The 24300-nt window shown below is 39.9% G+C and overlaps 1 protein-coding gene across 5 annotated transcripts in view; it reads right to left on the bottom strand.

Annotated features, from left to right (window-relative positions):
• The window catches only part of RBM25 (RNA binding motif protein 25), a 36304-nt gene extending 13964 nt beyond the window's left edge, over positions 1–22340 (bottom strand). For 2 of the 5 annotated variants that reach the window (XM_054198392.1, XM_054198390.1), the window contains exons 1-9: positions 21659–22150; positions 15048–15168; positions 11282–11331; positions 9655–9825; positions 9289–9346; positions 8704–8864; positions 5981–6163; positions 3734–3787; positions 3397–3480 (exon numbers count right to left, since the gene is read on the bottom strand). In XM_054198392.1, coding sequence (XP_054054367.1) covers positions 3397–3480; positions 3734–3787; positions 5981–6163; positions 8704–8864; positions 9289–9346; positions 9655–9825; positions 11282–11331; positions 15048–15168; positions 21659–22147 — 1371 coding nt within the window. In that variant the 5' untranslated portion in view covers positions 22148–22150. The other 3 variants (XM_054198393.1, XM_054198394.1, XM_054198391.1) reach the window with 3 other exon arrangements.
• Positions 22341–24300: the final 1960 nt, after the last annotated feature.

Genomic DNA, 24300 nt, shown 5'->3' with positions numbered 1-24300 from the left:
GTAGGGCTGGCCTTATATTGTAAAGATGACTAAACTGCACAAACACAGTGCACTGCCAGTCATGATTCAGGTGGGCCACAAATTCCATTGGCCCTATAAGCCACTTGGGTACAAGCAAAGTGAACTTCTAGCTGATAAAATTAATTCTGTCCAACTAGGAAAATATATTTCAGTGAAATGCTTACTGGGATAGCGAGTTGTTTCCCAAAAAGTCTTGGTAGACCAAAACCGTCCTACATGAAAACTTGGGTAAAGAAATTTATCCACTTACACATGGTGCATGTGGTTAAACAGTGAAGAGAGCTGCAACCTTTCCCCTTTTCCCTCCCTAAAAAAGTTCTAACAGTTCATTGGTAAGAACTGGACTCTGCAGAATGGAATCCTTAACTTCCACCACTGCAAGATGGAGAGAGTTAAAAAAAAAAGGTTGGAAATAGCTCTTGTGAAACACAGAAGCTAAAGGGTTACCTGCTACAGTTTTACTAAAAATTGTACAAAACTGCCACTTTTTTTTCAATTAGAAACAGTTCCTATGACCAGAACTCCTATAAGACAATAGAAAATACATCAACAGAATGATAGATAAATCCATCCTTGGAAGCAATTGTTATGTGTTAACTTACAGATGCTGTGCTAGGACATGGACCGCCAACACTGGATTAACCTTGCCTATAAGCTATGTTTCTGGGAGGAAGAGCAAGTACACGGTTCACAAATATACCAAATAACAACCAAATATACCAAATTTCAACCTGATGGATGCCAGAATACCACTTTTTTGAACAAATATTGAGCAGAATAAACAGGTTTATCCCCTTTGGCTCCACGTTTACCATCACTGAAATGAAATTAAAAACTGGAACAATGAAATAGCATTTTCTCTGTTTGTTTGGTTTTTTTCTTTTTTTCTTTTCTTTTAAACAAAGCATTTAAGACAACTTTAAAAAGCAATCTTACCTGATAAGTGTTCTTCTGCCACAGGCACAGGGACCAAAGAACCGACAAAGGATTACAGAAATAAAGCTAATTCACTAGTGATTAATGTATCCAGTGAAACTACGCTGCATTGATAGCACAATACAGGCAAACCAATGTTGGATACATTGAAATCACAAAAGGAAAAAGGGACTAAAAATGGTAGGAATTGGTAGAAAACTGGTATGAAAAAACAAAACTTAGATTCTATAATACACACTGGGCTGAAAACCAATTTCTAAAGGACTGTATTTTACAGGGGCTTTACAGTGTTAAACCTCAGTACGGTCAGATGTTAAAGTAGGTTGTCAACTTTTAAAAATCCAACTTACCTCAAATTTCAACTACTTTTAAAGAAAAGTTTACATACTGAAGTGGTTGATACTTACAGGTTATCTTAGATGTTCCAATAGAAATTTCTTTGGTTGAACTCCTGCTTTTTTGCCACTCTCAAAAACTTTGTTCGTAGTGAGAAAATGATTTCTCAAGAGAGTGGGTTTCTTTTTTTTTTTTAAAATATATTCACACATGTGTAAATACACACACATAAGTCTTGGTGTATTAAAATCCATTTTGTAGGTCCGCATTCTTAAAAACCAATTGAAAAAAATAAATTGGTCTATTTTGTAATCAAAATCTGACCTCATCAAGTTCTATCAGCCTAAGTAAGAGGATCTGAAAGGGTAATGGGATGGAAACGGTATCAGATATATTGAAGTAATGAACAGAAATGAACAGGTAGAAGAATTATAAATCTTACCTTGAGCTCTCTTCAGACTCGTCCGTGCTGTAAATGGACGCCCCCTGCAATGCTGATACCCTCACAGTCTGTGGTTATTTTTTTTATAAACTCATACCAAAAACATGCAAAGGTTCACTGTGCTCACTAGCCAGTTGCTAAAGATTCAACAGCCCCTTTTAATCATATCCAATATGCACAATGACTACTTTCAGTTGATTTTTAACGTTAAGAAACCCAAAACGGCCCCCCCAATAATACAGATTAAAGGCAGATAAAATGCCCAACAGCTTCTGAAATAACGAAGCATGTTTTTTGTTTGTTTGTTTTGTTGTTGGTTTTGGTTTGTGTTTTTTTGTTGTTGTTTTTTGTTTGTTTGTTTAACAACTTATAACTTGTTTGCATCTTAGTACCAGTGACGACTCGGGGCTTGGAATTGAACACAATTCTACTGAAGTTTCACCACTGACCGGTTTCACATTCAATTGCTCAGCTTCTCCAGATGATTTCTTCTAGAATTTTTCCCCAGGTTTTTATCTCCAACAACTTCCGTCAAGAGAAAAACTGAATACGTGTACATACAACAAAGTGTAGTCACTTGTGTTTACATTGATACAATTGTGTGAAAACATGGTACCATCCCCAGTGACTGCATGTGGTAAAGCTGAATAACACGGGCATACTTCACCTTGCTGTACCTTCAACATTTTCTTTAACATTGGTTTGGAGGTATTTTGAAATAAAAGCGTGTGCTCAAAAGAGGAGCTTGCTGATACTTCCCCAGGCCAAGGACCATTCCAGTCTTGTTGGGGAAAAAATAATACCAACTTTAAGCTAAACATTAAAATAAGAACATTACATGCATAGTTGTGCTTTACTATCCACAAGTATCATTTTCCAAAGCAGAAACATTCACAGATGCACTAGCATTAATGGAAACTTCTGTAAGTGGGAACCCTGAGGTGGGACTTGATGTGCACAAACATTTCCAAGCCAGTTACCCCTTTGCATATTTTTCTGAGGGGGCATCCATAAGTATAATAAAAAACAGAAGCTCATACTTACATCCTATTCCATGTTACTTTCCAAGCTGTGAGTTTCATCTTGCATTAGTCACCATATGATCTCTATCATAATGGTGGGGGTCAATGAATAGATTAGCTTTATGGGAATTTACAGTTCTTCCATGCATCTAAAGTTTGGTAAGTCTGGTAACCACTGACCTAGTTTTAATCTTCCCCCACTCTTAACTTAGAACTATTAAAATAAAAGACTTAAATTTAATTCAAGTTTCAACTCTTCATAATATCTTGGATTATGTTACAAATCTACCTACAGAAACACACTCAAGTGTATGTCTTATACACTTTAGCCCCGTTTAGCCTTTAGTTATAAATATCTTGACTTAATGTTTGTGTAGAAACTTAAGTTGCCTTTATTCATGTTAAAGTGAGAAGACTGCAAAATACTCAGTAGCAATCAAAGTCTTAGCACAAAGACGTCAAGGGCCACTTTAACGTGGTAGTTGTCTTTTTTTGACTTGTAAAGAACTATATGTATATTAAACCTAATATAAACATCATTTTAAGTGATATTGCAATGTAATGCTAAATTTTATAATAGTGGTTTTTTGGATTTCGAAAAAGCCTAATTTGTATGAAGTGCAAAAACAAGAATACTACCTTGTGTGTGTCTCTGAATTTACTGATCTCTCTTGATATCAGGTCTCTTTTGTCTTCCTCCATTTCTATAGCATTTATATCCTCCTAAAAAACAAGGGGGACAGGAGGAAAAGCATTAAGAGCCATCTGTACAGACATAAGAGAACAAGAGAAAAGCCGAAGGTTAGAAGTTTTCAACCAGTCTTGCAAGAGATAAATAAAGTCCTTCTGCAGTACCAAACCTGACAGTCTGATGTTAATGAGTGAAAAAAAAAAAAAAAATCAGATGGACAAGAGTCACAAATCTGGCAACTAGCAGTAAACATAGTCATTGTCAAAGCCTACAATGTAAACGAACCTTGGTGATGAGTGGATAAGGTATCAGTGGGGCCACTGGAAATCTGCGGAAAATCTGCGGAAAAATCCACGGAGATTTTTTTTTTTAAAAATAGATTGCACACTACTCTGAAAAACAATGTTTTGTATGTTTGTACTATAAAGCAATATTGTATTGCTGTGATCTCATTTCTTTGATTCAACAAAGTTACAGAAGAACCTCGCTAATTCTCCCTTCTCTGAACTACTTAAAATACATAGTGAGGTCTCATATTAGTAAGACTTCACTGAATTACAAGTATACTACAGGATATTAATACACTATGGTAGCATCATAAACAAGACTAAGCTACACTTGCCAATATAAATGATCAGTATATTTGCGGTGGGTATGTCTTGATTTTATTTACTCGCTAATTCGCAGAATTTGGTAGATTGCACCTACTAACTAAAAGTTAGTGCGAATTAGCGAGGTTCCCCCATGCTTGAAATTGAAAACCAGATTCCACTCACTCTCAGTTCCCCGCACACATTTTCAATTCCCCCACATCAGTCATGCCTTCATCCAGAAGAACTAACAACAGACTCCGCTGCTAACACCAGCAGGAGTTTTCTTCACACCAAGCCCTTCAGGGGACAACAGCCCCAAAGCTGGCAAGTTTCCCCGCCACCTCCCCCCATATATCTGCATCCATCTTCCCTTTCCCCCCCACCCTCCACAGTCCTTCTCTCCCCTCTCCTTTAAGGACAAAATAGCAACGAGCTAGGACCATCTCTTCACTCCCACCTCTATCCACACAGGCCAAAGATGGCAACTTCCAAGTTTCTTTTCCTCCTTCCCAGTATGGGAGGGATGATAGGGTGTAATTTCACCCCGCAAGTGCTATGTATTTAAAAAGAACTTATTTGTCTACTTGACTAGCTCAGATTGGTCAAATTCTACATCATACAGAGCTAGCAGAACATCCCTCTGTTCCAGGGACATACTCAGCACCCAGCTCTTCCATGACTAAAATGGTCTCTTACAATGTTTAACTACCTGGCATTATTCATGGCCATATATATGTACCCACAGGACAATACACATTGTACAATGCTTGTAACAAAAAAAATACAGCTGATAGCATTAGACAGTGACTCATTTGTAAATTCTCATCCAAGAAAGCATCTTCTCCCAAAGGGAGGGAGAGGAAAGAAAAACAAAGTCTCAGCTCAGCACTCTTATACCTCAGGTCAGCCATGTCTAACAATGTTGTGGGGAAGATATACTCGCTCCCTGAGGGAGATGCTTCTTGCACCATACTTAAACCCCATAAGCATTGTTGCCTTGGAATAGGTACTTTGCAGAAGACATAAGTGGGTAAAAATCTTGGTCAAACAATTTTCCAATCTCTTTCATATTAGGTGCAGAAGAGTAGGTGTGAAAGCCCGCTTTCCCATGGTTAGAAACTTGGCTGGAAAAGCTAAGTCTGAGTTTGCTCATTCTTATTCCCTCTTCTCCAGTTTGTTTTATTCCATAAAAAGGTCATCCATAGAAGCAGGTCTAAACCAGAACATTCATTCCTGCTTAACAGGGTTTTTTTGCATTACACAATATATGAAAACCAGCTGATCAAATCCAGCCAAATTGACACATGCGTGTAAAAGTGATTTTGTAAGGCAGGACGATTACAATATGCCTTTCATCCCTGAAGGATCCTTCCAAGGTTTGTGAGGTATACACATAAACAACTAATGAAGCGCTTCCACATCTGGAGAGACAGCTGCAACCAGTTGGATCAAGGCACGCTACAAGAATGCATACTATAAGCAGAGAGAAGAAGAATTTTGTCAAAAACTACCAGAGCAAATTCCTGCCATTACAAAAGCGCCCTGGCATCTTTCAGTGGAAGTAAGATGGTATGTAGGAACTCTTTACAGTTGTTTTTTAAGTTCTCATCTGAAAAAACCTACATGCACATACAGATTAAACTGCACTAAATTCAGTATTTCCACCTAGAGAGGGATGAAAGGTCAGTTCAATCCTGCCCAGATTCAAACCTGTTGTTCCAAGAAGTCTAGGTGCTTAGATGCCTAAACCATCCTGAAGGGATGGTGTCTATAACTGACTAGCTTTCAGGTTAAAAAAATGAAAACTGCTGCTGACATCAATGCTTGTTGATTTGTTTTCTCATCAGAAGTTTAGGTTTAAAGTATTTGCACAAGGTTTGGCCATTATATAAAGGTGAGTTGAAGAAAAATCTGTTTTGTCCAAAATCAAAACACATACGTCCTCCTTCTTTTCCTTTTTCTTCTTCCTGGGGTGAGAGTCAGATTCCTGGGAGGGGGCATTGAGCTCGCTGGAATATTCTCGTATTAAGACTTCAATGGCCCCTTTAATTATCTGATCTCTTCTCTTCGTTTCCTCATCCAGTGCTTCATCGTCATCATTTGTCGTCTCTGGTCTGGAGTTCTAAGGAAAAATGGCAAAGTAACAAGAATCAACAAATTGAGAATAATATTAGTTTTATTTCAGAATTTCACCTTTGATCATCTCATTCATGCTCCTACAGCATTTACTAAAAAGAAAACCTCAAAAAACCCACAAAAAGCAAACCACCTACAAGTAGTTATCAATTGCATTATTTTAGTCAGATCTCATCACACTGGCAATACCATAGGGACCACATAGATTTACATGTGAATGGCTGCAGAGAGCAAATGTAGGACTGCATAATAAAACAGAACAGATAAATGGTGATTAAGGTGGTAGACAAGAAAAGAGAAAGCGCACGCACGCTCAGAGAAAGGCAATCACTATAGTCCAGCCCTTGGTCAAAAGTTTCTGCCTTGTGTCCTCCAGAACTTCACGTCATTTCAACAGCAGTTCCTCAAAGCATTCTATTTAAGTGCCATGCAATACAAATGTCTATCTATAATTTTGAAGCTGCAACTTATAATGGGAGAACTGTATTAAAGAAACATTGTTAGGGAAAACATTCCTTGCACAGCAAACATTTTCCTATTACTGTTCATCAGTTACTTTGTAGTTCCTCATCTTTTTGCTCTTTTTCACCTTGTAGGGAGGAAAGGGAACACACACGAAGAAGTGCATTTCACTAAATGTTACACAAAAGGGGAGAACAATGTTCTCCACACTGAGCAAGGTAGCCCACCTCTTGATCCCCTGAATCTTTTAGAAAAATGGAATCTCACCTGAGAATCCAGCTGGGTATCCCGTCAAGCGATAGGTGGTGGGTGGAGTGAGGGGGAGGGAAGGGTCTGATGGAGCAGCAGCTAAGAATGAGGGGGAAGGGAGGATTCAGTTGGAGCTGAAGAGGCTGCCAGGCCAAGGAGGAGCAGGCTGAAAAGAGCTAGAAGGCAGTGACAGGGAGTGGAATTGAAGAGGTCCAGGGAGAAGTAGTGATCAGGGAGAGGAGCTAATTAGATAAAAGTTTGCTTGGTCTCTATAAGAAATTGTGCTGTACTGTACACGTTTGATTTCTTAATAAAAAAGATTAAAGAAAAAATTGCAACTTTTGGATCTGAGTGGCACCAGCACACCAATGATGGTATGAAAGGAATCGCAAGCAGTTAATATTACAATACGCTTCACTAATATTCCTCGGCAATTCATAGCCTTTCTTTGCATCACCACAAACAAAAAAACCACACATTTGGAACTAATCTCACTCTACAGTTCAACGGAATTGGCACACACTGTTGTCTTCACCAAAGTCACAAATAGTACCCTCTGCTTTATTACAATCAATCCCCCAGGACTGACTGTAACCCACAGAAGCTCACAGAAAACAAAATTCATGAGAGATGTACAAAAACTCCACTGATACTTCAAGCTTGTTTATAGTATCAGCTATGAAGCACACTATTACAGGTGATGCCAACAGGAAACAAGGAAGTATGGAATGGAAGGGGCAGTCAAATCAAACCCTTACCTAGGTTAACAGCTAGTACATTACTCCATTCAAAACCCATGAAGTTAGCACTCTGCTTTACTGAGCCATTACATTTAATCCCATACACAGTCAAAAATGTGTCAAGTACTTCAAATCATCATTATGCCTCTAGTTCTGGTTAAATAAAATGAAATACAAGTACTTGTGTTCCCATTGTATTTTACATACCTTTAAGAACAATTCCAAATTGGAATTTAAAAAAAAAAAACCTGCTACAGTGTAACTAGTATTTTCAGTTTTCTGAACAAGAGCCTCTTCTCACTTTCATTTTACAGAAAATAAGTGTTCTAAGTACTATCTTAAGGCCTATGCAGAACTTTAAAAATAGTTAGAGATCAAGCCAAACAACTTGATTGTGATGTGGAATATATTATTTTAGTAAAGAAATAGATAAAATTCATTTTAACACAAATCTGTCAGTTAAGTATCTCTGTATCTCACAAGAATTTAACATATCAAATATACACAATTAGTCCAGAACAGATCCTTAGCTCCAGAAAGGAATGGTACAAAACCAATTTCCCCATCTACTAAATGCCTGGAAACTGCCCACTGCCTAGTAACTGCATCATCTACTGAATGATCTATTTCTTTTCTTTCCATTAATTTGTTCTAGATCATCATTAGAGAAGGGGAAAAAAAATCTCCAATTCTCCTCAGACAGCTGATTTACAGACTCTGACAGAGTAAATTACTTCTAGAGTTTATATACTTTCAAGAGTTTCTAAACAAAAATGAAGCAACAGAATCATAAGGCATAGCATGTATTACTAGACTTTAGAATGATTTTCAGAATTAATTCTACAGATTCAGTTGTAGCTTACAGGTAAGTCTGAATGCTGGTGAATTAAGAGCTTATACTTTGCTGCCTTTCAATGTATCTTCAGACTCGTTAATGTGATTCTGTCAAAATTCTAAAATTAATTAAGGGCAGAGACAAGAACTGAAACCAAGAGACACACTCACAATCTGATGTAGCAAGTATGTTACACTGCCCTCCGGCCAAAATAACAGAAGTCACCCATTACATACGTACCCCATTAGAAGCCTTTTTCTTTGCTTTCCATTCATCTAGCTGAGCCTTTGTCTTTGCATCAACTTTGACTAGCAGCTTCTTCTCTCCAATCTGGAGGTCATGGAGTAGTCTCAGTGCTCGTAGTGTGGATTCTGGTTCTTTGTACTCACAAAACCCAAAGGCTGAAATGGATGATCAAAATGAAAAGCAAAATTTTACATCAGGAAAACCTCGTTAACACAGAAGAATAATACATAGCAATGGAAGAGACTATTAACAGTGTTGCAAACATGCCCCTTTGGAGGCTAAGTCCAAACCGGTAAACCTTTCTCAGGGATAGTCTATAAACACCTGATTCAGTCTCAAAACAGAAAGATGAGCAAAATTAGGCCTCCAATACTTTCTCAATGTTATTCTTCTCATTCTGTCTTGATTCCAAGGACAGAAAATACTAGCCCTTTACTAGGAAGTATTTAGCAGTTAAGTATCATGTAAAATATCTTAAAATTTAAAAGTATTAAGGATAGCAACGTGTCAGACATTTGACAAGCTGCCAGGTAATAAAACAAGAGTCTAACTAGAGATTTTAAAAGTACGAAAAATTACCTTGAAGTTTTCCAGATGCCCCTTGTACTCTCTTCCAACTCAAAACCAAGCCACATTTCTGCATTAAAGATAAATATTATTAACTATTATTGTTTATTTTCGAAACATTACAAAAACTTAACCACTTTTGGCAAAAGACTACATGTAAAAAGGGTAAACACTACTAAAAATAAAATACGTCTGTGTTCACTGACATCTACAGCTTAGAAAAGCTATACTCTTCACTTACTGACTTTAAACTCAAGCGTAACAGGCTGCTATTCCAGTGAGGACTACCTCTGCTTTTCGTTTCAATCCACTGCTTGCGGGTCATTACTTCATTCATCAGCTAGGGTTAAAATTTAACAAGCAGTTCACTGTACTCACTGCTAGAAGCTGCCGTATGAGCATGTCCGAGGCCTTCTCAGAAATGTTGCCTACAAAAACGGTGGTAGTGGGACCGCTGTTTTCATCGTTTTCTTTGTTCTTTAAGCCAGGATGATCTTTTCTGGCTCCCAAATGTTTTCCAACCATAGACACTGTGGTAGGAACTAATACCTATAAAGAGGAGAAGGGGGTGTAAAATAAAGTGTTGAGTTGTGTTTTTTTATATAAATCCGCAAGACGAAAGAGTTGGGGATACATATATATTTCAAAATTAAATTTTCATATGAACCTTAGTTGGGCTTACGCAGTGAGACACTATTAAGTGGTTCAGGCTTTAACGCTTTATACACCACAGAAAAGACTGCCATTTTCTGGCAAAGACAGACATAAAAAAAGAGGTGTACCTGAACATGGCTACTGGAAGGTCTCAAAGGTGACCATGCAGTAACATTAGGTATTATTTCTTCTACAAATAATTTGCAACATTTGAGTCACTGGAAGTTGAAGTACCTTACCTAACAGCGTAAAAAGCAAGCTGCAAATGGAAAAGTAACTGACTCAAAAAGCTTCAATAGACACATGACAGGTCTTAAAGCTTTCACAGAGTGAATAAACACTACTGTTTTATTTAATCAACACACAACCCAAAGCCTCTTTGGGCTAAGGAGCAAACATTTGTAAAACAAACCACAGAGGGATAGACACAATCATCTGTTCCATTTTGCTGCACCTCTCTCCTTCCACCTAGGATTTAACTGTACGCATGCCCTGAGTCCCTCTTCTCAAAACACCCTCCTAGAAGTGTCATTTAATAAAAAATACTTTAATCAGAAAAATGAATAATGCATTTGTTCCAGTATCTTTGTCTGAAATACATCAGTTACTATGAAGATATCCTCCTGTAACAGATAATACAAGCTATCAAAAAATTCAGTATTTTTGGGGTATTTCACTTATGCAAAATCATGGAAATGGTAATTCACCTTGAAGCCAAATAGTAACCTTTATCTTTTAAGAAGCACTTTTTTCCATCCCATAAATTGTAAGCCTTCCTTCCAAGTAGAAATTAGTAACACAAACAAACAGAGAGACCTTTCTCTCATATGCTCTTCTATAGATGCATATTACATGCAATTAGTCCTTCCCCTGCAATGTGGGGAAAGAGAGCTTGTTTGTAACCTTGTCAATGCACATCTTCTGCACAACTCAGCAGTGCTGCATGATGGCCTTATAAACATGGATCAGGCAATGCCTCCAGAGCACCCTCTTAGGCCAACAAACTCAAAAGCAAGAGACCTGGAATCTAACTGATCTAACTGTACTGCACAGGAAGATCAGGCATGACCCGAAAGCAAAGCCAAAATCATTGTATTTGATAGAAGTACATCTTCTTGCAAGAACAGTAATTGCTTCACCTTTGCAGCTAGCATCTCCAGACAATACTTCAAACTTTGTCTAGGTCATAAATTAGCACAATATTTGCATAATAGTTGCATTTAAAGTGAAGTATTTCCTTTCATAGTATGAATTCTGGTGGAATAGAGGAAAACAAAAATACTGTTGACATCTACTAGGTTTTACTCTCTGTTTTATTTTGCTACTATCTCATCCCCACTGTAATACTTACAGTCGGAGCAGGAGCCATAATGCCCATTGGTACAGGAATCATAGGGGTCCCTGAGAAAGACAAGACATTAATATTAATCTGCCCTGTTGAGATTACTGATGAATACAAATGAACTGATCGCAAACATGATTTCCAAATCAGGCAACAATTTTGGTCAAATAAGAATTTCACAGTACCGATTGCCAGTAATTCCTTAAGCTTTCAAGCACAGCCTGGGTATGGTAACATGCCATGTGCATCCTGGTCACTTTTATCATGTTAACCATTTCAACTTTGTCCATCACAAACAAATCTATTTTCAAAGCACATTCAAACCACAGTATTGTTCTAGAAGAGCCATGTAATGAATGAGGCAGGGAATTCCATAAATAAAGACCAACAGCAGCTGGAAGTCTGACAGAAGATAATCTCATTCCTGACTTGCTCAATTCTCATAGCACCATCGATCGCTTACGGATGAGAATGTTACTAGGCTTCATGGTATTAGTTATGGAATAGTTTAATAAAGGTGGCATAGAAAACCTCAACCCAGAAGCTCCCTACCTGCTGAATACTTGACTTGGCAGTCTAAAACTTAATTTAAAACAATATTAATGAGGTGAAACCACGCAATACCCTCTTTCCCACTACCAATTTACCTGGCAGCTTTAAGTATACAAGCCAATACCTAATTGTAATAAAGGCTGTTTATCTTTCCATGCCAGCTGCTAGATGAGGTTACAGATAGTAAGCGAATGGATTTCATAACTATTTGCTGGTCAGTAAAGGCCTTGAGACTCAAGAACAATGAACTCATGTTCTTCAGAGAAATATCCCCTAGGGATCCTAGATCTCTTTTTTCATTCTTGTCTTTCACTCTCAATCCTTCCCTTTTGATCCTTCCCTTCTCCATCTCTCTTACTGCTGTATTCATAAAATCCTAACCAAACTTTGGTAAGCTACTGTTCCTGGACTCGCTCCCCCTCCTTTCTCCAGTGCTTGTTCCTGAAACAGTTCTTCTCCTCAGACACCCTCTTCAGCTTTCTCCTCATCCACTCTGGTTTTACTTTGATTCCATCATTTATTTTCTCCGTCACTCAATGCTCTTCCTCAGTCCCTTCATATTAAAGTCACACTGCCTCCTATCCCTCCAAATCGTTCAGAGAACCAAAAGCTGCATTGCTCTCGGTTTTAATGCACGATGGCATCTCACAGACTGGAGAAACTACTCCAAGACAAGACTCTGCTTGTGCAGCCCTCTAACTGTTATAATTATCATGATGCTGAACTTGGAATTTTACTTGTGTGGAATTTACTTGTGTTATCACTGACAGTTCTCTGAAAATATCAGCCCAATGCTCAGCAGAAGCAAAAAAAAAAAAAAAACAAAACCAAAAACCCACTAAAAAGTTGGGCATCATTTAGCCTATCAACATAGACATCATTTAGCTGCTATACAAAAACCTGGTGCACCTACACCTTGATTACTGCCTACAGACTTAGCCTCTGCAACCCAAGAACAACATGCAGCCTTAGAGAAGGGCTTAACACGACTTAAATGTTGAAGAAGCTGTTTTACTACAAAAGACACTATACTCTGAGACTCCTGAAGTGTGGAGGTTTGCAAGGCGTGGAACACAACTGAGGGGTAACAAAACCACAAACTGCAACTCACTCAGCTCTCACATCAAAAGTAGGGCAGGAGGGGGAAACTAAGTAGGCAATGAGTTTATAAGACAGACATAAGAAAGTAGCACTTTACATAGTGGTTGATGAACTTCTCAAATTTGGTGCAAGAGGAGCCAGTGGAGATGGACAGTAACAAGATCGAAAAAATATCAAAATATTCATGAACGACAGGTCCAGAAAAGATAAAGGAAAAATGAAAGATCATACTCTGTAACATCCCTAACACTACAGTTGTATAAGGGAACAGATTCAGAAAGCAGATAGGTGTACATGCCCACCCTAAACACCATCTTGTAATCCCACTGCCCAGACAACACATCAGGCTATATGGACTGCAGGTCTGACACACTACAGCATTTCTCATAAATGAACAGTAATTTTTTACATCTTAATGGTATCCAATAATCTTCAGAGATTACAAGAGTTATCAGAATCACTTCCTTATCAAATCTTCCACCCTTACTAATGGAAAAGCTAGAACTTCTTATTTTTAACAGCTATATTTTTAAGCAAAGCAAAACATGTTTCCTAACTTAATTCTGACACAAGCAAGCTGCTCTAGCTGAAACTTTAAAAAAAATTATAAGCTGAGTAAGATAACTAGAACATGAAATTCTGGGCAAACAGCTAGCTAAAGATAATATTATAAGCCACTAAAATTGTGATCTTACATATGGAATAACTTCCAAGTAGACTTTCATAAAGTCACTGTGCCATTTTTGGCATTTTCAACTCTCATGATACACTTGTGCTAAGAAATGAGAGACCCATAACCTCTACATGTCGAAATATGTTATCTGCACAGGTAAGTAAATCATGTTTCTAATGTGCAGTGAAAAACTTAATTCTTGCCTAATACTAAGCTCTTCCACTCTACATACTGTTTGGATTACTAATACTTAAACAAGACTATTTATATAAAAAGTCAAACACAGCAAGAGAACAAAAAGATCTTTGTCGCACATATTAAGAAGCAAGTGTTCAGAGCAGAAACTCGTATCAGGCATTTTAAGATATTATTCAGAAAGTCACTTTTAAATGTATCTGGTGCTTTTCACACTAGTATACATAAACTGGAGCCAGTAAAGATAAGAGGTATGAAATTTTGATGGCAAAATGCTACCCAATCAAGAACTCTGTCTTGATGAGATAACATCTCATCGGATCTCAGGGAAAAAAGGTTAGAAAAATTAATGCAAGTAAAGGATTAGCCTGATGAATCGTTGTGTACAAACCAGTCCTGAGTTCAGCCATCTGGTTTTTGAAAGCCTTTATTGTCTACAAAACACTTGTGCACAACAGAGCCTAAGACCGTACAGACAGGAGTTATTTTCTGCAGCCCTTGTGATGAATTTTAATGGGGTAATTCTCCGAAGTATTCCTCTCCCCAACTAGCTCTGTGATCTTCTGCCTCTAGTCACTGTTATCTGTACTGGCAATGTACAGAAAGAAGGTGGTTCCAGACAAACAAATTAAAAGTCTCAACACAAAGAACAGCGGCTGATCTTACAGATGAACAAAGAAAAAAAGCTGAGATTAATTTTGGGAACATTAGAGGGAACAGGGAACATAACAGTAAATTTGCAAGACGTGTGGAGGAAAGTACTTAAGAAGTAGAATAAAAGAAAGTAGGACTTAGAAAAAATTTGAGAAAAACAATGCAAGAAGTTGGACCTTCTCTGAAAGTTACTCCTATATTTTCACACCACACATACTCAGTGTACACAACTGTTTCCAAAGGCTGTTATAATGGTTTATTTGAAAGAAATTGAAAACCATAGTCTGTCAAAACAGTGGCTCTTAGAACGCCTAAGATTAACAAAAATCACCACCTAGCTTCAGTCTTGGAAAAAAGGTCCAAGACAAAGTCCGGTATTGTCTCTAATGGCTTGATTTCTGGTCAGAAGTAAGCAGCTTTTGGTAGACCAAAAGAAGCTTGCTCACATGACATGACCTGTGGGTAAACTAGAAACTCAGTTGCAATGTACACGAATCAGAGTTAGTGAAAATACATTAAGAGCCAGTAACTTTCGTAAATAAAATTCAAAATAAAAGGTAATTTATTTCTACAATGCTTCCATATACTAATATAACTTACCAGGAGGTACAGGTGGAGGAAAGCCAGGAAACTGTGGAGGTGGGATCCCAGGGGGAAGTGTTGGGATTCCCATAGGAGGGCGATTCAAATGAGGTGGAAAAGACATTCTTCCAGTCACAATCTGTCAAAAAGATAGAAAAGGAAACTTATACCAGTCAGGTCCCAAATATGAATTACAAAAGCAGTGCAAATGGTAAGTGTCCGTAATGATTTTAAATCTTCATATGGACATTCAAGTACAAACTAGAACTTTTTTTTAGCTCTTTTCCCCCTGCTATTCTTTACGTTACAAATGTAGTAGAAGTCTTCTTTCACAATAAAAAGCAGCACTTCTAGGAAAGTCCTTCAAAATGAAGTGAAAAATGAAACTATATCTGACTTCTCATACCAATGGTTTACAAGGAGTGTGAATAAACAGCATATAACAGTTTATATAGTTTATTTAAAATAAAGCTATCTTTTGCAGTATCTGAAAACAGAATTAATCTTGCAATACGCTTTTCAATAAGGCAAGTAGTTCTCTTGTACAAAAAATGATCACACACAATACAACTGTGGACCAAGATGAGAGAAAGAACTGGGACATCCCGATGCTCAGCACTGACAGAAATTGTATTTAAGACTACATTGGGGAGATCCCCAGATTCGGCACACAGACAGTTAAAGACTTGGAAGAGGGTTCTCCGATCTATTTTTAACTTCTCAGTTCACACATCTTCTAGAGCTCAACTTGGATGATAGCCCATGAGCTGAGAGTCAATATGCCACCATGAAGAGTAAAGATTAATAACCATCTGAATATCAAATAATGTTATTATGTACATATATTACTGACCCTGTAACACATACCATCAAATAATAAAAAAAACCCTCAAGACTGCTCTTAACACAACTAATGAGGCATGTATTCTTGCTTCCAATATTATCTCAGCAACCTTACATGGTCAAGTCTTCAAAAAAGGTTGGCCGTCAGTTCTAAAAAAAACAAACCCAGTCACCAGTATTAGTGCTGAGCCTACAGGTACATTCACACTGCAGTGAGGAAGCACTGGAGGAACTTCAAACGCACTGGATTGTGTGGATATCAATCACAAAGACACTATCACAAATGACAAGAGTCCAGTTAGCTGTCTGCACAAACATCTGTGTTTCTCACTAGTACAAACTGCTTTACAACCTACAGTACAGTATCTTGACTGCAACTGTTTTCCAAACAGGCAACCATGAGTCAAAACTGAAGAAGGCAGTCTGAGAAAGAGTTATGATAAGCAAAATTCTGTTATGTACAACGGACCTGTAGATTATAAGACACCTTCCCCAGCTTCTTAGCACTGAACACACCTCAAGAAACAGGAAACAAGCTTCACTGGAGACAGATGTGCCTTCCATACATACACAAGAGCAAGTAGTTAACGACAGTCTTAAATAAAAACTAGAAGTAAGAGCTAATATCAGTACTGTATCGTAACAGTAGATACATTTGAAAGAGCTAAAAAATTGTAATAAGAGAATTATGCAGCAAAACCTTATTCCCGGAGTCTGGAAACAACTATGAGAGATAAATATATATAGTAGGCTAGAGAGTATGAAAGGGAAACCCAAACGTATTTGGCAATACCTTCGAACATCAGAACTTATTTATTCTAGTATAAGAACAGGTCTCATATATGACCCTATGGTATAATTCACCCAAAGACACGTTTACAACTACTTCAATTACAATTACAAGAGGTTTGTGATGATGGCATTCATTAATTGGCCCCAAAGGGCATTCATCACATCTCACCAGCAGAAAAGATAAATGCTCCTGTGACAAGGCCTAAGATGGTAGAAGAAACAAGACAGTAAATGCAAGCATTCCTCCAACAGTTCAATAAATATTACTTTATACAATATAATAAACATATACCACCTCCCCTTAGAATCCATATGCCTAATAACACACTTCCTTACCGCCATTCTTAGATTTTTAAAACTGAATGGGCAAAGAAAAGCATCAAAAGTGTACTGACAAAATATTTTATTTGGAAGAATATTGTTTATTGTCTCTTCAGACTATGTGCACATCAGCTGACATTCCTCTAGAACATGAAACTTGGATGGTATGCAAGAGAACAGAACTCCCTTATCCACCTTGATACCGCTATTTGAAACTTTTTCACAAAAAAAAAACCAAAACAACAGCCAAGGATCCCAGGAAAGGCAGAAAATTAAGATCTTTAAAGTTCTCAGTACTTATCTAAATTGCAAACTGACAGACAACTGGACAAAATTCAAAGCCATTTTGGGGCAGGATAGTAGAGCAATAAGCTACTGGGTCCGAGATGGTTCTGAACAGGCTGCAATAGTATTACACTATTCTGAGGTCCACAAGACATTGAAGAGTGGTCTGTTAAACAAAGAACAACAACTGGGGAAGTAATTTTCCAGGCTGCCTGTAGGTGCAGTCCCTTCTCTCACTCTGATAAGCACTTTATCTGAGACACCATTTTGGAGAGGCTGAAAAAAAAGCCTAGGGACTAAGAGGTGAAACAGTTCTTCGAATTAAAAGATGCTGAAACATACTGTACTCTGTGGCTATTACATATGCACACAGGCAAAGCTGTTGCTGGGGTTTTTTTTAATTTAAATAAAAAAAACAGTCAAAGTAATCGTTACTGCATAAAAGGAACAAGGCAGTTAGTAAGGACAGATCAAAATTTAGTTTTTCAATCTTCTAGTCAGATGGAAGTGAAACACATCATTATCTGTAGGGCTTCAACAATCCATCGTACTTAAGCACTCCGTCATTTTTTCTGTATTTGTACAGTTACTTTCACAGCAGCTAGAAAGCTGCCCTCTCACTGACTTCGTTCTTGCACAGGCCAATCCTAGCACCTCTGCTGTCTTTGACACTTAAAATCAACACTAGAATTTAAAAAAGCCTTGGTCTAACTACTATACATAACTACCAATGTGAAACTGGCAGAGAAAACAGATTAATTCTGTTTCCGTTACGAAAATTGTGAGGATCAACAGATACCAAGATTGAAACTGCTCACTGGAGAAGTGAGAGATCTGGACGAGAGAGGAAGATGCATCTGGTACCTTGCAGCAGCCAAGATGCTACAATGACGAGAACTGCACAGTACGTTTTTTCTGTCCGCAGCTAGGGAACATACAAGAAACATACATACTCTTCACAGTCAGATGGACCTCCAACATCAAATTTATAAGCAACTACAAACCAAGGGTTAGGTATGGAAAGTTATGAGATGCTAATCTGGGTCTAGGTAGAATACCCTCGTAGAAATCTCAGGAACAGTATCTTGACCTTCTCTGCAGACTGTCCCTACCACTCTGCCAGTACAGTTTGGTGATCAGTGTCTGATGTATTTACTGTGGTCTCAGTATTGCACACAGTGATCTTCAAATTTTACCAATATATTTAAATGCATAAATAAGGAATTAAATAGTCCTGAGATATTTTTAAAACCTCAGCTGACTTATGAAAGTATTAACACAAATGAAACTGGATGCATGCAGCATTCTTGATAGCTGCATTTTAACTAGCAGCTCTTTAAGTGAGAGACTGATTTGCATGAATGTTACAGTGGTCAGAAAAGCAGTGTGCATCTGGCCTGACATAATTCAAAATATTGAAATAATGATACCTTCAGACTCCCAAAGGATGGATTTGTGTCAGGTCTCTGACTCAAAGTGCAGTCAATTTAGACTATGTCCATGTCAGCAAGCTGGGCAGTACGACAGGAGCAGGTCTGTTAAAACAGATGGAGCTGAAACCCCAGTGTCCACACTACACATTTTGGGGAGGTCCATCCCACTGGAACAAATGTCCATTTGCAGGTAAGAGGGAATTCTTCAATATATTTTCATCCAAAAAGCATACAGTTCACCCACGAGAACAGTGCAAATCAATGAGAAAAAAAGGTTTCCCAAGTGAGGATGACCATGAGACTCCCTTCAAAAGCACATTCCTGATCCAAGTTAACACAGTAATTTAGGTGCACACTTTATTAGCCTTGAGCAATTTTTGTAAGCTGCAGATTAATGATGTCATGGATGGCAAAACATCTAAGCTTACTCTAAGCAGACCCAGCTCAAATCCAGCTCGAGCTATTAACTAAAGCAAGTGCTACACAAACACAGCTATAGTATTCCAGGTTCAACTTTGGCCTAGAAGAAGTTCAGTTGCTTTCATACACTGCTCTTCTGAGTTAATAAATCCTGATGGAACCAAATGCCATGTAGAGCCAGCTACACCTATCTTCTGAAACATGGAGAGAGTACGGGAACACCCATATGGCTCTAAGATTTGGTAAAACCCACAGAGACTTGTTAATTCTGACTCGGAGCTATCCCTGCTGGGCCGGACCTCTGTCCATAGAAACATGTTAGCTCTGACACACAACGAAACAAGTGCACAGGGCTGGCCTGATGGCATGCTGGACTCAAGTGTTTGAGACCACACAGAACTCAGCATTACTATGAAACATGGGTTACCATCACTCAGACATTGCTGCCGCCTGCTTCTTTATTATCTCCGACTCACAAAAGTCCCAGTAAGAGGGGACTGACTATGAGAAGACTGTACCGGTCTGGCTGCACTGTTAATGTATTTTTTTTTTTTAATTTAATTTTTTTTACTCATTTTTTTTAATAAAGGGGTGAAGAGATATGTCATAAACAGGATGTAAGTTTATTACAAATCCTTGGCAACTGATGTATTTTAAACTGACAATTAGATCACCTACTCAGGCTAGCATCATAATTCTACCAGTGTCACAGGATTAATCTCCTTCGTATCTCTGTGTTTACAGATCATAAGTTTTATTTAAAAGCCTGCAAAACATTTTAACCGTTTTTCAAAACAGTTAAGTTCCCCATGAAACAAACAGTTACAATACTTACTGTTGAGGTGTTGTTATACTAAACAAAGTTAAAATTAACTGTAAAAATCCTGAAGTCAATGCATAAACAGAATTAATGGGTATATGTAGTGTCATAAGAGCAGTGACAATATGGCTGACCTAGCTTGATTTCACTTTGTCTTATTTTAACTACTCTTCAACGTTTAATCTGCAGCACAAAAAATCTGTACGCTGAGTCTAGAATAAGTTGCACGAAATAGCTATGCAAGCCTGCCCCTCAAATAAGGGAGCAGTAAGCACAGACCTGGATTGGATTTTTTTTTTTTAATTAACTACAATTCAGTTTGGATTATAATCTTAACATTTAGATTATTACAAGAGTGCCTGACAAAACCCACATCTATGATATGTAATACCATGCTATTTAGTAACACCCTGGTTAAAGATATTATACCAAGACATTTGATTTGTATATCCATGTTATTATGTTTCACTGAAACGTCCCTATAAAAAAATTTTCACACATAAAAATGTTTCTAATGCTTTTGAAGAATTAGAGTAATTCCTATTAAGAATTGTACAAAGTTTTGGCATTTGATTCTAATGGCAATACCTAGGCGACAACAGACAGCAAACAATAATTTCCTCTACAATTTATGACAAATTATTTTAAACATTTGTTATATGATGAGTGAAGCTGAGCAACAAAAGCATTTTCAGAAACAACTGGAGAAAACACATACAGTAAACCAACCTATTAAAGTCAGTACTATCACATAGGCTTTTACATCAGTCTCTTCATGATATATGGATTTTTATAAAAAATAATAAATAAATATAACTAACCCCATAGTTTGTCACCCACTGCCAATGCTGTTTATATTATTGCTTCTCAAAAAAACCCCACCAACTCTCTAAAAGAAAACTCTTTTATTTCAAGCCAACTGATTCTCTCAGTCAAAACGTCCACTTTCTCATACAGCCCAACAGTTTTATCCAAAATTGCCTGCAAGCTAAGCAACGCTCATCAAAACCAAACCCTCGGTCCAAAAGCCCTTTAAGCTCTGTTAAGCATGTCACCAGCACGTTAAGGCCTTTGATTTAGCTCCTAATTCTGTTTCTCTGCACCCATATAAAGCCCTAGTCAGTCAAATAAGTGACTCTCCACTCTAAATTTACTATGAACTCTTCCCAAAACAAAAAACACGTGGCATTACAACATTTATGTAAATGGACTCTCAAGAGATAGAAACAGAGAAACCTGAAGCACCATGCACAATGCCACTCCTTTACAGGGAAAGTAAGAAACTGTCCCGCTCTTCCTTCTTAGAATTTCTTCTGGACCATCTTCCATAAATGCTGATGCAGTACTTGAAGCAATGCTTTCCTGCCCCACAAAAACTTACTAAAATCCGTGTATGTGTATTTTAACCTGAACAGACTGTGAACTATACAACTTTAAGATTCCACTTCCTGTAAGCCCATGGAAGACCTACTACCAAAAAAAGTTAGTTGTGTTCCGGATGCTCGCTGTATTTAAACAAAAAACCCTCTCTTCCTTCAGGCAGACAAAGGTCTTTTTCTATAAGAGAAAACAACATCATGAGAAAAACGTGCCGATGTACACACCACAACTGCTACTAAAACGGATGAATCGCTCCGATTCTTTTATGCACAACACGTATTTTAACATGACTACCCCAGTCCACACTAAGGACATTAAGTTCCCTGCCGCGATACCGTCGAAAAACGCTTCCTCGCAAGACCCGTTTCCCTGACATCGAAAAGCAAAATCCCACCCGCGGTCGGGGCGGCCCGCACCAGGCCCGGCAGCGGTTTCGGGCGCCGGCAAACAAACGCTCCGCCCCAGGCTCGCCCGCTCCCACCCGAGAGGCGCAGGGCCTCGTCCCGGGCGTGCGATGGGCTCCTCTCTCCTTCCGCCCCGCCGCGCCTGCGGGAGGCGGAAGGGACTCCCACGCCTCCTGGGCGGGAGAGGAAGCCAAAGGCCCCCGCCGCCCGCCGCCGCTCTCCCGCGAGCGCCTCCCCGAGGCCGCTCTCCCCTCCCACCCCGACACTAGGCCCACGCCGCCTCCCCGCGGGCCGCGGCCAGCGAGAGGCCGCCGGCGCCCGCCACGGCCCAGGGTGTGGGGGCGCGGCAAAGCGGCCTCGGCCGCGCCTCCTCTCAGCAGGAGGCCGAAGCGCCGCCGCCACCTTCCTTCCCCCTCTCATCCCCTCGCTTCTCACCCCTTCGCCGCGGAGCAGGAGCCGCGTCCAGAGCGCCGCCGCGGCCCCTCCAAGCCGCGGGGGTCGGGGATGGCGCGGGGGGACGCCACACGGCCGCCTGAGGCCCGGCTGGGAGGTCCCGGGGCGCCACTAGGCCGCGAACACACCTCGCCGAGCCGCCGCCGCCGCGCTCCGCGGGGTCATGTGACCCGCCCCTTCCGTCAGCGGCCCGACCTGCATCGCGCCGCGACACCATAGAGGCGGCCCTGCCAGAGCGCCCTCCCGCTCCTTGCCCAGACAACGAGGCGCCCAACCATAAAGCGGCAGCGGCTAGAAGGGCAGGAGAGAGAGGAAAAGGCCTCCGGACCGCCGCCATCTTTGCTGGGGGCGGGCGATGCGGCGCCTTGACCCAGCCCGGGGCTTCGCCATCTTGAGGTCAAGCACCGTCGCTGGGGGTGGCTGGCGCCCGCGGGGCGGCCGGTTGAAGGCTCTGGAGAGCTTCCCGCTGTGGGGTAGCACCAGCTCCTCTCCCGGTTGCTGGCGTCCTCTCGTGGTGCCGTTGCCGGCGCCGCGCTCCCGGGGCGAGCTGAGCGGCGGCCCGGCCGGGACAGCGGTAGGTGCAGGCTGTGCCACAGGCACGGCCGCCCGGGAAGGACGCCTCTTGCTTTTAACAGGCTGGTAACAAGGAGCGAACACGTCTTTTAGCTGCGTTTCACAAATTATAAGGGTCTAAGATGCTAAAACAAAAAGCAGTTTTACAGTCAGCAGATGAAAGATACGAAATCATGGAATAGTTTGGGTTGGAAGGAACCTTTAAAGGTCATCTAGTCCAACAACCGGGACATCTTCAACTCGATCAGGTTGCTCAGAGCCCCATCCAACCTGACCTTGAATGTTTCCTGGGACAGAGCATCTACCACCTCTCTGGGCAACCTGTGCCCATGTTTCACCTCCCTGACAGTAAAGGATCTACCCTCTTTCAGCTTAAAACCATTACCCCTTGCCTTATCGCAACAGGCCCCGCTAAAAAGTTTGTCCCCGTCTTTCCTGTAGGCCCTCTTTAGGTACTGGAAGGCCACTATAGGGTCTCCTCGGAGCCTTCTCTTCTCCAGGCTGAACAACCTCAACTCTCTCAGCCTGTCTTCGCAAGAGAGGGATTCCAGCCCTCTGATCATCTTTGTGGCCCTCCTCTGGACTCGTTCCAACTGGTCAATGTCTTTCCTGTGCTGGGGGCCCCAGAGCTGGCTGCAGTACTCCAGGTGGGGTCTCACCAGAGCAGAGAAGAGCGGCAGAATCACCTCCCTCGACCTGCTGGCCACACTGCTTTTGATGCAACCCAGGATATAGTTGGCTTTCATGGAAGGCTATAACTCTGCTGAAAAAAAATAAGGATTTACAGAGCAAAAAGAGCAAACACCAGTATTTTAGGCAGCCATATGCTCAGCAAAAAGATGTCACTGTACTATAAAACAGTTGGGCCCAGCCATGGTCTACCAGGTATTTTCCAGCCAGGTATCTTCCCTGAACTACTTCCAGCATTTAGACTACATTAAAAGACAATTTAAAATGTACAATTCCCCCCCCAACATTACATGCGAGACAGTAATTGCTGTAGTTACCACAATGATGGCAAGCAATTGCAAATGGAAAGTGGAAGTGACTGTGAATGGAAGGAAAGTGCTCTTACAGATGATTATGAGGCAGACCACAACATGAGCATATGTGCACAAAGCTGTTTAAAACACTTTGGATCAGCTGGGGAAAAACAATCTTTCTATATTACATTTTACGCTGTTTATATACACTGTTTAGGGAAAAGTGCTCAAAAGACAGGAATCTAAGGAGAAACAATCCACCTTTAACGGGAAGAAAAACATTTGAAGCAGACACTGTTGACTTCTTCAATGCAAAACCAATTAAATCTACCTGACTGATGTCATACGTACTACTGAACAGTCAACAACTGAGCTGGAACTAAGGTCCTGTTCATCACCTTGCTTCACAAGATGATGTGCAAGGGTAAATATTTTAGCAGTAGCAGATTTAGGACATACTTCAAGACTTAATGCCATTCCTTCCCCTTTCAGAAACAGCATTTTTGCTTTCTATTAATTACAACTTATTCCATGGAGCCTGCTTATCTCCCTTCAACTAACACA

The sequence above is a fragment of the Rissa tridactyla genome, chromosome 4 (assembly GCF_028500815.1).
Source record: "Rissa tridactyla isolate bRisTri1 chromosome 4, bRisTri1.patW.cur.20221130, whole genome shotgun sequence".
Lineage (NCBI taxonomy): Eukaryota > Metazoa > Chordata > Aves > Charadriiformes > Laridae > Rissa > Rissa tridactyla.
Note: the sequence above shows the minus strand (reverse complement) of the source record. Positions and strands in the feature narration are given on the sequence as shown.